Source organism: Amia ocellicauda, chromosome 3 (assembly GCF_036373705.1).
Source record: "Amia ocellicauda isolate fAmiCal2 chromosome 3, fAmiCal2.hap1, whole genome shotgun sequence".
NCBI classification, from domain to species: domain Eukaryota; kingdom Metazoa; phylum Chordata; class Actinopteri; order Amiiformes; family Amiidae; genus Amia; species Amia ocellicauda.
In genome coordinates this window covers 4,040,924-4,057,502 of record NC_089852.1, presented here as the reverse complement: position 1 = coordinate 4,057,502, position 16,579 = coordinate 4,040,924, and the positions used below count along the sequence as shown (strand labels likewise).

The following is a 16,579-nucleotide window of genomic DNA, read 5'->3' as shown; positions in this document are numbered from 1 at the left end:
CAGGTGGGGCAACTATCAAAACAGGGCATATATGTTTAGTATTTCTTCATATTTCTTTTGATAGATCACTACATGGCACAGCATGTCGCAACTGACACTCGAAATTCGACTTTATTGCGTGCTATAGTACGAATATTCTTGAACGTCAAAATACAAAATAAAATAACTCTTTCAATCATGAAATATTCATTTATATTAATATGGCTTTAGTATTTGACAAACTGTCTTCTTGCAAATCTGTGATTAGACAGATAAGAACACCTACCTGCAGTTCTTGTCTAGGACTAGGAAATCAAATTGTTGAAATTTGTTACTGAATGTTGTTTGCATGTCTCTTTGTTTTTGTTATCTTTGTGAATGATTGAACTTCCTCATAAATATCACAACATGATAAAAGAAATTGGATACCTGGAAGTGAATCTGGAGTATTTTCCAACCCTATTTATATGCTGTGTGATCTATTTTGGAAGGCAGTGATATTTTAGTGATAAATAAATGAAAGGATGCAATCACAGCGAACACAAACAGTTCCTCGGCACCGTGGCATTGTCAGACTTCCATTACGTTTGACATCCACTTAGACAAGAAAAAAGCAAAAACAATAAAACCTGGAGACTATAAATAGAGAGAAATGTGCCCAATCCTGAGGCAGATCAGTATAAATAGGCCGCTTGTACAGATATATTGAAGACATCATTATCATTTAAAAGGAGGGTTTAGGGAGATTTGTATGGGAATTTCTGCAAAATTAGAAGTGACTGACTAGCTTATAAAAAGACACAGCACATGTGTGTGGTACACCTGTTTTCTTCTACATCGCTTCGACCACATCGACCCGGAGGAGCTTTTCCAGATCTGCAGGGACACACGGACCCGGGGCCACAAATGGAAATTGGGCTTCAAGGCATTCAAGACTGAAAACGGGAGACACTTCTTCACACAGAGAGGCGTCACAATCTGAACAAACTCCCCAGCGATGTGGCTGAAGAGACAATTTGGGAACATTCAGAAACAGACTGGATAGGATCCTTGATCACTTAGTTATTAATGGACACCAAACGAGCACGTGTTCTCTCATGTTCTTATGTTCTTACATCACGTTTGTAAATCCACATCCACAGAATTGTGTTGATTACTTCAGTTATGCTGTAGTTGTATCACCTGCAATAAAAATGAGAGAAATCCTCTTACTCACGAGATACCCGACGACTACTCTTTGCATCCTGCCTCTCTGACTCAGTGGTAATCACCTTGCCATCCAAGTGTCCGCCATGATTAATGGTCTTTTGTAGGCCTGCTGGGATGCTGCCATCTTCAATGTGGATGGTTCACGGATAAATCTGTCCTCCTAAGTTGTTACCTCAGTTATCAGCCTCTTAGGATGCATTAGGTTTTTAATTATCTACCTTGCCTCTAGCCAAAAAGTGAATCAGCACTTGGGTCACCACTGTGCTCCCAGCACCTGATATTTATTGGTATAATCAACAAATGCAGTTGGAGGCAATAAACTTACATTTAGGGATGTATATTAACGTATAAGATGGTGGGTCCAGCATCACTTGACCTTATGCTTTGGAAGGTCATGACAGTTTCAGTTTAATTTCTGTGTGCTGCCATAGCCAGCGTATTGCGTATTGATCATACTGTACAATGTGTGGGACCGCCCGCTGCCCAAAAGGAAATATGGGGAGGTGGTTGCGGTTCCCCTGCAGAGAGCCATATGCCTTGAAATGTCAGAATCACACTCGGCATTGTGGGAGATCCGCATCCATCCTGACAGTGAAATATTGTTGTTGCTTTAATGATAAGGACTCTTAAGTGGGGAAAAGAAACAGGCATAGTATTAGTAGTAGCAGTACAACACAAAACTGCATTTTCATAATAATAGAATCACATTGATCCTCTTAAAAGTAATTATAGAAGGAATACCTCCCTTTTATACCTGAACAGCATCATTATTTCCATTTAAAACCATTTCAAATTCAGTTGCCTGTCAGAAACATGCTCTTGTGCCCATCGAGAGTGTGTTTCTGCCCCCGTGCCATATCTGCCCTCTCTCCCATGGGGCCGTGCAGGAAGACGTGGGTGTGAAACTATCGATAACATTCTGTACAGGACTGTAAATATGTGTAGTTGATTTATCCCATGTTTCCACTTAAACCGGTTCAAGTCAGTACATTTGTATTTTATTATTATGTATCGTGTTAGTCAAAGGACCTTTAACATTCTTTTCAGGAGTAAATAATTCCTGTGGATGCCAAAAGAGATTAATATTCAAACGCATCTATCACCGTCAATAATTTGGGATGCAGGCCAAATACCGAAGAGTAGATGATTATAACGGTGTGGTCAAAATGTTAAACAGGGTGTAATAAAACTGGCAGACAGCTCTCGCCTCCCTTTCAGCTCGTATATTGTTCTGTGGGAGAGCAAAGGTTTATGGCACCATCTCTTCAGGTTAGACATTATTTTGAAATGATGGGCCCCCAATGTCTTGGCATATCGTAATATGGATGCTCTTTTTTTATCTGTCACAGAACACAAAAATATGAAATGCATATGGCTTTGCAAAGTGCTTTATGTTAATAATCATAATAATACGTTTAGGGACATGATGATTAATAAAATACTATCCATTCACGCATCCATTTCAATCAAGTACAGGGTCATGGTGAACAGGAGACACAGGTTCACAACCGCCTCACAAGACAACAGGTTGAGTCGGATGAAGGAAAATACCCGTAACAGCAAGTTAAATAAAATACAAACACTTATTGTCTGTATGTGACTAGACACTTTGGTTTGACCACACGTTGCCCGCTATGTCTGGTTTAATAGCTCTATTATAAAAATGAAAAGTTAAGACACTAAAAATATCAGAATATTCTCTAATTAAAGAATCAATTTCCAGTTACTTATCAGTTATTTGAGAAAGAATACTATCAAAAGGGATAGCGTCTTTCTTAGGCACTAGGAACTAGAGGTATAGTGTGTAACTCACTCGTGTGTCGCTAGAGGGGGTGCTTTGTGGATGGCGCGCTTCTTGATCAGGGCCCAAATTTCCACACAAAGCGCCAGGGGGGCAGGAGGGAAATTGCCGGGAGTAGCCGACGTTTATAATATGGAAGACCCAGGTGTTCGGGGTGTGTGTTTGCCAAATTGAGAGTTGCAAGGTTGTGAACAGGTGGGTCTGCGTCCCGGGGGCGTTGTGTTCCAGCAAAATAATGTTTCATTGTTCGTAACTAATGTCGAAGATACATTTTATGAATAACTGGTCTAGCACTCACTCGTGATCTCTGCAAATATATCAAAACCTGTGTTTTTTCTCTGTCAGTATGCTTTAAAGCACAACACACAGTGTCTGCTCATCCTCAACTACTGCAGCTAAAACGACAGATTCTCAATTGATGTTTTAGGACAGATCAGCTTGAATTTGGAAGCTGGAAGCCATAAGGCATGTCAATTAAAAACTCAAGGAACACGTAACCGTGACAGTGTGTTCGTAATGCAGTCTGTGCATAACGATTCATTTTAAATGCTACAGGATTGTCTTAATTAATTTGTACAAGCAACGGGAACACTGGTCATTAGAGTCTGTGAGATGAATTATAACAGTTTGATAGTTCGCCATATGCAGGACAAGAAATAACAGGTATCAATGAAATCACTGACACCGAGTACCACTTACAAGGTTAGGAACTTACAACATACCAACTAAATGTCACAACTAAAATGACAAGACAGTTCTTCCTGAACAGCCATTACTTTGCACATATATGATTGTGTTGCATACATATTTGAAAGAGTATAGAAAAACAGTAACATCAAAATACATACGTATCACAGATATAGGAATATCTTGCTGAAAACTAGTACGTGTATATAGACCCGAGACATCTGTTTTGCAGATGGATTTTATTATATCCAGACTTGGAATAACAAGTCATAGAAATGACACTCACATTTGCTGCTTGGCCAACCATATATCTTCCACCTTATGCAGATGGCAACTGTTATTTATTTGATGGCATTATACTAAACGAGATCATATGCTTACAAGGGTAAACAAAATTTGTCTGTATGTTCTGTTGTAATAGGTTAACATATTAACCTTACATTCACCTTGTATTTATTGTTTACAGTGTGTAAATAAAGGAATTGATACACAAACACAATGATAGGATGCGGTTGTTGTTACTAAGACTTCCAGAACACTATTCCTGGCAGTTAGTTGTAAGTCCCAAAACTTCTTCCAAGGAAACTTCTTGGTGCCATCTTGACTTCTTTACTTTCTCCTCATCTGTCTCTCTGGAGATAATCCCAACGGGAGAAAGGGTGATGGCATGAGAGACTATAAATTAAACATTTTCCAGGTGGACAATGTTGGGCCACTCTGTCCAGAAGCTTCTGGAAATATAATAACCCTTTTCACAGTGTGTTTGTATAAGCAGTACACTAACAAACAGCTGCTGCAAATGTCTATGGCAGCTTCTAGATAAAGTACAGAACAAGGGTGATGAAAGCTTTGCCTATAAGTATCCTTCAGCCATTTTAAATCATTTGTACTGCTTGGCTGTTTTTATAATAATAATTAAAGCAATGTTTTATTTAATTAACATCTGCTCCTGAATAGGCGTCGGACTTGAGTAGTTGGTGGTTTGTTCTTGAGGTATCTATTAATGTAATGGTTGTAATTTTCTGCGCTCATCAGTAAATTTATCTTCAATCTGTTTTCTTCATTCTTCAGGATTAAAGGCAAATTCATGAACGATTGTATTTAATCTTGTTTGGTTTTGTTGTTGTTTTTGTTACTTTTATGGATGATTTTGTAATGCTGTATTTATATTATTATAATGGTGTGAGTTTCAACACTGGGTTGTGTGTTCAAAGCCTCAGTTTCACTTTGACAAGCACTCTAATGACAGCAGAGGGTAGAAAGATGGGCTTTAGTCATTCTTGAAAGCCCCCTGCGAGGACAGACAGCAGCTGAGAGGATCATTAGGGAACTAAATTGATGATATTTTGTTTAGTCACTTGATTAAAAGTACTGCCAACAAACCAGCAGGGACTTAAAAAATAAAGAACATGTACATGTCTATATAGAGAAAAAAGTTAAGTTTGTTTAGACTTAAATGTTCCCCTTTCTCCAATTATAAATAGTTCAGTGTTGTTTATTTGATTTTTAAGAAAATATACTTGTTTCAGTGTGTGTTTGTAAGCTTGAACCTCCGGTGAAACTGGAAATGTGTAAACATGAACCCGGGACTTTGGCAGTTGTCTGTACAAGATCCTGTTTGGATGCTTAGGGTGTTTTATATAAAAAATTCGAAGAGACAATGATGTTGCTAAAAATAAGTGCATTCGACTTCCAGTCCTGGTCCGCTAAGGTCACAGCAAGGCAATTATGCCCTGCATGAATCCCAAACTCCAGCTGTGCTTTTTATTGTAAATTCAGCCTTTCACTATATTGCATATTGTTATTAGATAAAATAATTATATTTTTTATTATATTCAATCTAAAAGATATGTTTTTGTCATTTTATTTGCTCACTTTGTCAGAACAGACTAAATCAAATGCACTATCCCATTATGAAATAGCAAATGTGTTTAAGACATTGTTGGGATTGTATTTATATTTTAGGTATTGTCCACCATTGAAAAGATGAACTGGGTTACAGTGAAGCATTTTCAGATGTGCTTGTGAGGCAGTGATGTATTTGCACAGCTGGGTAGGAGTTTCATCGGGGGCTTTCTGAGAAGACGAACATGTTCCCATTCAACGATTTCAATGGGAATTATAAGCTGAAAGAGGACAAAGTCTTGGTGGTGTTTGAAGCCACAACAGCTTGACATTTACTGAGCTGTTATTAGTTGGGTAGGAAGTAAGTACTATATGTTTTTTTTCTGGGTTGTTGTTTCTCTTAGGAAACTCATGACCTTTTATTGTATTTAATTTCAGTTTATTTCAGGCAATACAACCAAAGAGTCTCTATCCTTTCCACAGGACGACTGCTCGGATTAGGAAAGTGGGGATGTATTCGAATGCAGTAATTATCACAGAAGAAATGTTACAGTTACTCGAGTTACCGAGTACCCCTCTACCGTGAGAGTGCGGTAAAAAGAGAGGGAAAGCAGGGGAAACATAATAGCTGAATGAATTTCCTCGGCTGTTCCCCTACAATGGATTGAAGGGACATTCGGCATAATATTGAGACTTCATTAGGAATTCATTGTGACATTCGTGGCGCAAGCGAAAACCAGCTTTGAATCAACTTGTTCAGTTCTGTGGCTCAGAATATAAATATGGAATATAAAATATATATATATATATATATATATATATATATATATATATATATATATATATATATATGTAGCTGCTGTGTTTTCTGGCACTGGAAATGTATGGTTCTGGTATAAATTCTTTATGGAACATAACATAACCTTGGAAAAGCAATCTTACTGTGTAAATAGCAGTCATGCCTGTTAAGAAATTGCATCCATTCTCCAACTGGGCCTCCTTCTCACACAGGCTTTATTCTGTAGATAAATAGCTTAGGATTAAACTCATCTTGTAACGCTGGCATCCTCATTGTAGTCTTACCTTCCCTTTTTAAAAGTGAAACTGTCTTAAAATGAGCAGTCCTTGAGCAGAAGGTCTGTCACATCACTAATGAACAAAGTACAAGGTTTAACAAGCTTTTGATTATGATTTGAAAAGTGTTTTCTCATTCTCATTCTCTTTTAAATGACACTACTCTCAACATTTCTGCTGCAAAGAAACCTTCTTCTCTTAGTACACCTCCAAGATAAATGCCTTTGGGATGATTGGATGTGTTGGGGTGACGATCCTCATCATCGTAACAACTTTGTATGTGTGTTTTAGCTGTTGTGACGTATGCTACATTCATTGGAAGGCATTATCGTATGAATCTCCCTGATAGCAACACGTTTCAATGGCTTGCAGTTTATTGTGTGACAAGGGATGACAAAATATAGATTTGTCCAAATGGAAAGATAGTGGAACCTAATCTATATAGACAAAGTATCTATAGTAATACATACTTTTTCACTAACCCATAACCTGCCTGCTTCATGAGGATTTTGCCTTCTTCTGTCAGGTTCAGCGAAAGATGAGGTTGAGAACTGCTGTGCAGCCGGTCAGCTGTGGGGCTCCAACAACGGCCATTGCACGATGCCGCAGAGCGAGGCCAGCACTCTGATTTGTAGGTAAGGCTGGTATAAAGTATTTCAGGGAATGAAATGATGAGACAGTTTTATACATTTATAACTTTGATTCACTGAGTCTAGTATTGATGGTTTCGGAGCTTCTTGATATTTGTATTTGATGGGTTTTTCGGTGTAATGCTCCTCCACGATGGATTGCCGAGGGCTTTGGCCAGGCGCTCGTCATGACAAAACACTCTCTAAAGTGAAAGTGGTTTTATCCATTGATTAAAGTACAGTAATAGGAAACTCATAATGGTCTCGCAGTCAAGTGGAGGAATGTGGGCTGCAAAGGCAGGGCAGATGAGGGGTGGTGAATTGTTCTCCGTCAGGAAATGAACTTTTAGCTCTGTGGGTACTGAATTTGCTTTTCCCGATCGCTGCCTCTTGCGTTTTATCTACCTGTCCATGTCGAATTACGATTGCAGGCTTGCTCGGCAACAGTGCTGCGTGAGTTTCCTGAAAGACAGCAAATGCACGGCTGGCATGGCGGCGGCCAAAGAGGGGAAAGTCTGCGAAGTGGGAGAGAGCGACGTCTGTGGAGCCAACTCATACAAGGCAAGTCACATGACTGAGTTATTATTTTAAATGATAACACGGATGTGTAGGTACTGAACAATCATCCATATTTAAAGTGAATAAGATGATCTTGCATTTTCTAGTCCTGAAGGTCTTACTGTACCATGCGCCCCTTTATTTAGGACGAAGTGAGGGATAATTATGAATATTTACAATCCCTGCAATATTACTAGGCTATATAAAATAAAAAATGTATGTGTTCTAATTCAAAGTGATTAGAATTATACAGAATTATACTCCCTGTAAGTTCAGTGGTAATACATTTAAATCTGAACTGCTGAAAAAGTTTGGGGATGTTTTCTTTATTTTTATTTGTCTGGAGCACAATCACCGCCTCAGGAGTTAAATACTAATATAAATCCCAGATTGGGTTTCTGCTCTTGTGTTTCTTGGAACAGTACCAATTGGAGATTGTTTTACTGGTTTGGAAATGCAAGACATTGTAACTGTTTGCATTTCTATGCATTACTGGGACCTGAAACAGGGTATGGAAATAAGTTGGACAACTTACACCATTTGTCAGCGAGAGTAAAACATATTATTGTCACCAGAGAGGAAATATTCCTCATTTCACTTGTATTAATCTGCCACCTGCTGTGTCTTCAGCCTTAAGGCAACAGTGCTGTCAGAGATATATTTTGGAGGACATGAATTACTCCTGGCTGTTGTCACAAGTCAAATATCGGTGCGTATTCCTCTCAGACCAAGGTGCTCTGCTTTGAATACAGAATAACTTCTGACACAGCAGCCCTGCTTTTAATATATCGCCATGGTTACCAATTTTCTCTGATTTGCCACGTTCGTTTCATGTTTACTAAACAGGAACACGTTGGGAGACCCGGCAAAAACACATAACTCGAGAGTGCAGATGCACCGCGCGATAAAATGCAATTTGTCTCTCGTTCTCCAGGAGTGCTGTAGCTGTTGTTCTCTGGGTTTGCAATTACGCAGCCAAGGACTCAGTTGTGAGGCCCACCAGTACCTGGGCTTCCCCTGCAGCCATGTGTTCCTCACCTGCTGTGAGGGAGAGGAGGGTCTCGGCCAGCCGCCCCTGATACAGAAGGAAAAGCCCGACCCAACATCTCTGCCAGAGAGGGGTAATGAGCTAAAGCTGTAAATACTGTATTTATTTTGGAGTTTATAATATGTGCTTTTCTTGCGTTTCACTCATGTACTTGCAAATGCATAAAATGGCTGTATTGACACTGGCCAGTTACCAGTTACTGTTCTAAAATGATTTAGCCAAAGTATCTCTCATTTCCAGAATTTTAACTTTCATCTATGAGGTTCTGGCGGAGACGCGGTGTGACAGTGATTAATGTTGTTCAAGGAAACCACACAAACACGTCAGATGTCCAGTTTCAACACAGACTAGTTTCTGGGAAATCTGGGACAATCCAGCTGAAACAGAGACAGATGGCAACTCTCGCTGTTGTTGTGCGATAGGTGCCAGTGAATAGCGCGTTGTGTTCGATCAGGTGACGTATTCAAAACTCGTCTCAAAGCGTTTGTGGAGACGGATTGTGCTGAGAACAATCACAAAGATTAGTGTGGATATATATATATAAACACACACAGTCAAACTATGAGTTGAACAGGCTGCGTTTGTTAAACCATTACGTACGTTTTATTTTTTACCCTTGAGTTATTTGTTTTTAAGCCTCGATACTGAAATGTTCTCTTACGATACGGATATACAATAATCTCAATCCTGCTTTGTGAGGCCTGGCATTATTATATCCCTGGACATCCCGAATATTACAAACAAAGGGGAAACATATATATTTTAATTAAAATGTGTTATATTTGATCAAAACCCATGTGATCCCTTCTTTCTGATAACATGTGTGGCATCTATATGTAGACCTTATTCTCCAAACCTTTTATGTGGAATGCTTCTTTTGCATTTAAAAACAGGTTGTCTAGCCGTATTTCGTCTCCTGATAGATAGAACGGCGCAATGTGTTCTGCAGACCTTTGATAATATAAAGATAATATCGCTGACAGTATCCCCTGAGTTAGCCATCACCGTACGTAAGGATGACTGAGGGCTGCCAACCACAGCTCTGTGTCATGCCAGTCCCGTTCATTCACCTCAAGACCTCTTTCTGTCAGAGACTTGCACACTGGCCTGCAGTATGGTTTGTCCTTCTAGCTTTCAACAGCTTTCTTTAAAGTAAAAAGCCTGTGTTTCCCTCCAAATCTATTGGTTCACAATCACAAGGTCAGGTTACATTTCTCTCCATGTGACATGTGAAGGTATGGCCCCCAACCCTGTCTGGAAGTATTCAAATAAATCAAGTCCATGGTGGCAGTTGAAGCGTCGTTTACAAGGCACTTGACCTTAATTAAAAGAGTCATCGCCTTCAGTGCAGGATGGTAAACTCTCCCCACGGTCAATTAACAGGCAGGTAAAGCTGCTGTTTTTGATATTAACACCCTCAACACGCAATCCCCTCGTCGTTAAGAAAACACACACAAACACACGCACAGTGTAGGCACCCGCCAGTCAGGGTGGAGGGACTGTATTCACACCACATGTGGGACATATAAATGGTTATAACATGGTTCCGCTTGGGACACATCCTGTCTCTCCAACGGGAAGGATGCATGAGGTAGTTGCAGTAAAGCATTTCAGAGCTCGGGGAAAAAGCACGGTTAAAAAAAGGAAAATGGTGTAATCCTAGTGGCTGAGCGTAACGCAGACTAACCGGATTAGTTTACTGCCAACAATATATTTTCCTTTTGTTTGTATACTGATTATGACAGTGAGGACTTCAATATGATGGACACAGTGTAATTGCAAATGACATACTTTCAATGTGAATATCGATGGGGTGTAGTTATCAGAAGTTTTTCCTCAGAAACAAGTTGCTCGGATAAACTATTACAAATTCGCTTGACATTAGTATTCATACACCATTTCATTCTGTTACCATGTAAGAAAACCCTCCTGTCTTTTAAGTTTCAGAACCTAAATTCCCCAACGAGGCCTTCTCCATAAATAATGAAGAGCAGAGCGAAAACAGCGTGAAGGAGGGCGAAGACATCGACGAGTGCCTGGAGTACACTGGACAGCTGTGCCATCAGCGCTGCATCAATACCTGGGGCTCATATGAGTGCGCCTGCTTTACGGGCTATGTGCTGCTGTCCGATAGATATAGCTGTGCACCAGGTGAGAGGGAGAGAGATTTTAGCTGCCGCGAACAATACAGAATTAGGTTTTCAATGGGAAAGACTGCATGAGCGTTATTATGGAAGCAGGGTTGACCAGAGTCCACACACCCTCTTGTGCATTGGCTCTGAAGTCCAGATTGTGTTTATAACGGAGCGATGACTGATAGATAAGTAAGTGTCCAGTTCAAGCTATCCTTCATGGAAATAGTTGAAATGCTCTTTCAAAAATGGAGAAAGTTATAATTATTCTCTGTCTTCAGTGTCTCGTGTCTGATTCCACTCTGACGAGACTCAATCTATCTCCATTCCCGGCACCTTGAAGCTAGACATCATAAATTAAAGGCAATCTACATGAAACCTTAAAACAAACTGAACCCAGCAAAAGAAAACAAATCCTATTTCTTCAGTGTGTGTGTTCTCAGGCAGTGATATATACATTAAAACGACACTATTTAGACTTGCAGTCAGTCCTTGGCAGAGCCGGTGTGCCTGCTTGATGTGTGTCTCCATTTTTGCAACATATTATTTTTCCAGTCGTAGCTCAAGAGTTCTGATCCTTTCCTTCCCCTTCAGTTCTGTTGCGGATAGTTTTCTGATTGGGGCTGATAATCTTTATCCGAACGAGGCATATGGTATAACTTCCTGAACCGGCTGTTTCTGTTAAGCTGCTGACCTTCAGCTGAGTACTTTGAATACAAAAGCGGACTGTGGACCAAAGTCAGATAAACGAGACTATTGTTAGATCCATGTTTTGATGTCTGACATGTTTCAGTGTGTAAACTTAGGAGCAAGTAGCATACTGTACAAAGTTGTTTTATTTTTCTTCTGCTTTTTTTGGTTTGTTTGTTTTGGCTTTTTTGGTTTGTTTATTAATCGAACATCATGAGGGATACGAACCAGAACGGGGATCATCTGTGGGCTGAGTTTCATTCTCAAATGAAAGTGTTTCAGTTACAATTATTTAAGAAAGTTTAACTGCATTTGTGTTTAATTTAGATGTTTGTGTGTGTGTGTGTGTGGGCTGGTTTATGTGGTTTACGAGGACTTTGTTTTAGGTTACAAGCTGGTAATTACAAGGTTATTATTGCCAATGTCCCCATAATTCAAATCACTTAAAAAACATACTAAATGATGTTTTTTTGAAAATGTAAAAATGCAGAAAGTTTGTTATTAGGGTTAGGGTTGGGGGATAGAATCTATAGTTTGTACAGTATAAAAATCATTATGTCTATGGAGAGTCCTCATAATGATAGCGACACCAACGTGTGTGTGTGTGTGTGTGTTTGTGTGTGTGTGTGGTGTTTTGCTGACAATGCACTCACAAGTAACCCTCAGCTAAACACCTGCTGACATCCAGTAAGTTGTAGTTTAGCATCAATCAGCCGAGTTCACCCCAAACACATCTCCTGAAAATCAGGGCTTTATATTCTAATCCCTGTTCTTTATGGTGAAGGGAATTGTGATAATTTCTTGTGTGTCTGTGTGCTTCGTAGAAAATCCAGAGGAAGAAGATAACAGCTTAAGAGAAGAAGAAAGGCCAATTAACGAAGCTCCCACGACCGCAGCTCCCACGACCGCAGCTCCCACGACCGCAGCTCCCACGACTGCAGCTCCCACGACTGCAGCTCCCACGACCGAAATGCCGGTAGACTTGTGTGCAGGTAAACGTGTGTGTCCCCAATATACAGAACGTGTATTGAGGGAAATTGTTATTCATATACCCTTTAAATATGTAAACGTATGCATTCACAGGGTAGTAGCCTATATCACAATGCCTGGGCATACCACTAGTGTTTTGTGTTCATTAGTAAATGCTTTTCAGTCGTATGTATCGTTAATCTCCACTGCAGATTGTGAGTGTTTTCATTTCTTATCTGGGTTGTGGATGCAGGTTCGACAAATATTTTCCCATCATTTCCTTTACAGGGAGTTCATGTTTTCTTCAAAGGGAACATGATTTGGCCCTGTCTGTGGTTTGCAATAATGTCTGGAATATGATTAGATGACATTCTTTAGACCTTATAAAATCCAAGTCATGCTTTCACAATAAAGCACGAAACCACTGTAACGCATTAAAATGCACAGTGGTAAAAGGTTTGATATGGAGTCCGGTGTTGCTTAAGAAGACTGTGTAGGACAGAACATTTAGAAAACTTAAGGAAGTCAGTTAAATGTAAAACTCAGCTATCGAACATCACTGCAGTGCAGCAACAATCAATATGGGATGTATCCGTGTCCCAGATCCTGCACAGACAACAAATACAAAAATGTTTCAAGGGTTACTTGATACTCTAAAGTTTTAGTGACATTATCTTCTTTGTTTGTTTGTTTTTTGTTTTGTTTCGCTACTTGATATCCTCTCACCTTTTTCCTTTTTTCACATTGTCTTCAGTGCTTAGAAAACTCTTATTGCAACTGGTTTAGACAAGAGCATTACGGTCAATTTTAAATCATCCTCACGGTGAGGAACGGTGTCTCTAAACAACTACATTCCCGCTCTGTTCTTTGTGCAGCTGTGCATTTTTTCCGTCAGGCTCCTGTCTGTCTCGCACATCAGGAACAGACCAGCCCAGATACATCTGCTCATCCCATCAGTCGCCCTTTATTTAAAAAAAAAAAGCATTACGACACTGACTCCCTGCTTTCTGGGTTGGTCAGCTTGAATGAAGAGTAAATATCTTGGCCCGCAGTGTGTCATCCAGATTACAATGACTGCCACAAGCAGCTGGAAGGGGCTCGTGGTGTGTGAGCTCACTGCGATGATGCAATCCCTCTGTGAACTCGGTGCACACATCCCCCACGTCAGGGGTTTTGGTGCGGCGAGTTTGTCACTTTGCTGGGGGGGCTCCGTGGAGCAGGGCGCTCGCAGGTGTGCCCGGGAGATGGGGCGCCAACTGCAAACGCTACCCAGAGACCTGGCGTCTCTGAGGTGGGACTGGTTCTCACGCTAGCTGGGGATCCACAGGGAGTGATTTTTGTGACTAGGATGGAGCGAGTCTGTCTTGCAAAGCCTGTGACAAAGTTTCCCCCAGTTCAGCTGCATCTAATGATAGTTTTAGTTGGGGTATTGAGTATATGGGTATAACACACTATTACATACTGGGTGTGGGGTTGAAATAGGACAAAAAAATGATGTAAAACAAGGAAATCACTGACAAGAAATATACAGTTCTGGAAAAAATTAAGAGACCACTCCAAGTTCAGAAATCATGTTAAGTGGTCTCTTAATTTTTTTCAGAGCTGTATATGTGGCGTATACAGAAACACTAAAGAGAAAGTGTTTCATTGGTAAGGATTATAATTTTTTCTTGCAAGATTTATTTGACATTGCAATTATATTTTCTGTCCCCCTTGTAACAGGAAATGGCCCCTGCATGCACCACTGCTCCAACATCGCAGGAAGCGTGTTTTGCTCCTGCTTACCAGGCTATACCTTGATGACAGACGGACACTCGTGTGAAGGTAGGCCTGCCATTTCTTAAAGTGTATCGACTGCATTTGTAATTAAAAAGGCCGCACTGATCTGAATTGCGTGTCACTGCAGACGGGTCACACACCAGAAAGACCTGCCTTCACACCGTATGAGGTGTCGGGAGCCAGTCAGGCATTTGAATGCAATATGCCCAGTGCAGCACTGCCTTCGCAAAACTGTGAAATTGTTCGGTTTACCTTAGGAGAGCTCAAATTGAAAACACGTGTACTGCCCTTCGGGGAAATTTCATTGGATGCAGCAATACAAGAGGAAAGAAAACGCCGATGTCGGTGACATTGGGGCTTAGAAACCTGAGTAGCTTTCTATTTCCCACAAAAGCAGAGCCCACTTCGTCTAGCACTGGTGAACCATAGCCAATTATTACACATAAGTCATGTCTGCAATAACAAATGCCATTCCAGTTTCTCTGAGCTCGGAACTCCTACACAAAATAAATGTCGATGATCTCAGTCCATTTATGAACTTCTTTCCTTATTCGTATCAAAGGTTGCAAGTTGAACGCAAGCATAGCATGACAAGTTCAAGTTCCTGTGATGGAGGGTGTTACACAATTCGTTTATTGTGTAAGGTCTTAACAATGTAACTGGGCTTGGCTTGCTCCTGATAGAATTGTAACGTCTATAAAAATGTTCATTACACACACCATATATCATACTCCCATACGCTGTGCACATTCAGACATCCATCAGAGATCCTTGCAGACATTTTCTGTGTCCCAAAAAATTGAAAACATAACTGTTCTGTACCTTACTGGGTTTTAAGGGCTCTAAGTTCTGAAAGGATGCCCAACTTTTCAGACCTATAGTACCAGGTACCGACTGGGCAAGTCTGAGAAAGATGTATCACTGCCAGTATCAAAGGACCACAATCGGGCATCAGGCACAGACATTAGTTAGAAAGTCTACAGGAGAGAAATTATTAATTCTGTTTTAAAGCCAGGCATGCTTTAATTATGGGTTTGGAATACATTATCTGTCTCTGTGAAGACCTTCTTAATCATTTTATGAACTTTGCAACTTCCTTGTGTTTGTAGCCATCTCTCCACTAGTGGAGTCAATCACAGATCAGAGTTACCACAGCGGTTATATGAGAAGGAGGAGAATGCATGAGGAATTGAAGGTGTCTAGGGCCTTTCATTCCAGCCAATAAGAAATGCATAAATAAAGATCATGTTTCTGAAAGTCAGCATCACCATTCGATGTGTTTTATTTATCAATCCACTGAGGGTAGGTTGAGTGCTATTCGAAATACCTGCCGAATCCTTTGATTATTCATGCATTATTCCCCATTAGTTCAAGTGGCTGTAATGAAGTTCTTTTGTAAAGCGTTCCCATATGTCAGTGTGGGTGGGCAATTGTAATTTCGTCTGGTCTGTAACAAGGAACACAACTGGCTCTGTGGATCGTCTGTTCGGTGCAGTCAGAGCGAGCAGCGCTAAGGGAAAGCAGATCCGCTGTGATTCAGTGTCAGAGTTTAAACCAGACCCGATCCACCAGGGCTGGATATTTTCTGTCCGATTGAAGACCAGAGTTTTAACAAATAGACGGTGGGAAAATTACCCGGACATTAAAGTAATTCCCAGTCTGTTTTCCGACATTTACTGCCGGATAATACATGAGTTCTTTATATTTAAACATATGCAACTTGTTCACACAGACATACATAAACAGAAGATATAGACATGCCATTTGCAAGCCTTCAGTTCCCAGGTAGCCTCAGGGATGGCAGACAGGCAGCAGAAATGACAGCAGATGGAGAATAGCTGTCTTGTTATTGTTGCTGTTAACATTTTGACATTTATCAATCGTACATTAGATCATGTAAAACTAATTTAATGTAATTTGTGGAATCATTGTTTTACAAGAAAGACTAGTTTGTTTCATTGTGAAATAAAGACCCACAATCACAGCTTGTCACACAATCTTGGGGAAACAGTTTACACTCTCTCCTGTTGTTCTTATCTCTTATTGTACGTTTAAAGTTAAAATGTTATGTATAAAAGGGCTTTTGCTTGATGGTGTGTAGAGACACTGACACAAATCTTTAGATCGAAGTGTTTGTTTTCAGGTTGTTTTCTGCTACTTTGTGTAGCGATATCCTGTG

The 16,579-nt window shown here is 40.2% G+C and overlaps 1 protein-coding gene across 3 annotated transcripts in view; it reads left to right on the top strand.

The window, feature by feature from the left end:
• The window catches only part of fbln2 (fibulin 2), a 49,625-nt gene that overhangs the window by 20,993 nt on the left and 12,053 nt on the right, over positions 1-16,579 (top strand). For all 3 annotated transcript variants that reach the window (XM_066697782.1, XM_066697779.1, XM_066697783.1), the window contains exons 3-8: positions 7,122-7,230; positions 7,656-7,785; positions 8,717-8,903; positions 10,772-10,981; positions 12,477-12,644; positions 14,344-14,445. In XM_066697782.1, coding sequence (XP_066553879.1) covers positions 7,122-7,230; positions 7,656-7,785; positions 8,717-8,903; positions 10,772-10,981; positions 12,477-12,644; positions 14,344-14,445 — 906 coding nt within the window. The remainder of the gene's footprint in view (positions 1-7,121; positions 7,231-7,655; positions 7,786-8,716; positions 8,904-10,771; positions 10,982-12,476; positions 12,645-14,343; positions 14,446-16,579) is intronic.